At 40.5% G+C, this 1,131-nt stretch overlaps 1 protein-coding gene across 1 annotated transcript in view; it reads left to right on the plus strand.

The window, feature by feature from the left end:
• The window catches only part of BUB1B (BUB1 mitotic checkpoint serine/threonine kinase B), a 75,201-nt gene that overhangs the window by 6,208 nt on the left and 67,862 nt on the right, over nucleotides 1-1,131 (plus strand). The window contains exon 2 of the mRNA XM_023514253.1: nucleotides 668-814. Within this exon, the coding sequence (XP_023370021.1) occupies nucleotides 668-814 (147 nt within the window). The remainder of the gene's footprint in view (nucleotides 1-667; nucleotides 815-1,131) is intronic.

Genomic DNA, 1,131 nt, shown 5'->3' on the forward strand with positions numbered 1-1,131 from the left:
AAAAAAAAAAAAAAATAGCCAGGCATTGTGGCACTGTGGTCCCAGCTACTTGGGAGGCAGGAGTTGGAGATTGCTGTGAGTGATGCCACAGCACTCTACCCAGGGGGACAGCTTGAGGCTCCATCTCAAAAAAAAAAAAAAGAAGTTTGGAGATATTTTTGTAACCAGAAATATGTTGTAAGAACTTAATTCATGTTTATATCGTGAGCCAATTGTAGAATTAGTTTCATTATTATGTTGTTTTAATTTAAGTTGCAGTTTCCAAGAAGCTATGCATGGTATTAAGTGAATACTTATTATTCATTTTATTAATAATTACTTATTAATTTTAGATTAAACTAAGCAGAACTACTTCCTGCTTTTGTCTGCTTTACCAAATTTATAACACTTTCCCCTTTTATTTTCTTTCTGCCTTAAACTTTATTTTTATAGCACTGGCCACAATATAACTGCCAAGTTCTCTCTTCTATTAGGCAATATTGTAGCCATAAACTTAGGAACCACGTTACAGAAAGGCTCAGAAACTTCTACTATTTATTAATGGGTCAGTCTACTATATTCAACCCCAAAACATCGATAATCACATATCTGAGAACATTTACAATAATCTAGTGCTATAAGAAGTCGATGTTGGTATGAGATTTACTTTTTGTTTCTCTCTTCACAGTGAAGCCATGTCCCTGGAGGGAGATGAATGGGAGCTGAGTAAAGAAAACGTACAGCCCTTAAGGCATGGGCGGATCATGTCCACCCTTCAGGGAGCATTGGCACAGCAAGAATCTGCCTGTAACAATACTCTTCAGCAACAGAAACGGTATGTGGAAAGGTTGAGACTCAACCTGTCCTCATTCATCCCCAACCCTGGTAGATAATGTGGGTGTGGATCAATGGGGCATGAGTAAGGAGTACTCCTCAAAAATTGGTGGTCTGAGAATCTGTTCCCCACCTCCTTTTTTATCACACCACAGCTTTCTGAAGATATCTTCCAGTATGATTAAGAACAGGATTTGGCTCGGTGCCTGTGGCTCAAGCGGCTGGGGCGCCAGCCACATACACCTAGGGTGGAGGGTTCGAATCCCCAGCCCGGGCCTGCCAAACAACAATGATGGCTGCAACCAAAAAATGGCCAGG

This window comes from Otolemur garnettii, unplaced genomic scaffold, assembly GCF_000181295.1.
Source record: "Otolemur garnettii isolate 467f Iridium unplaced genomic scaffold, OtoGar3 scaffold00050, whole genome shotgun sequence".
Classification (NCBI taxonomy): domain Eukaryota; kingdom Metazoa; phylum Chordata; class Mammalia; order Primates; family Galagidae; genus Otolemur; species Otolemur garnettii.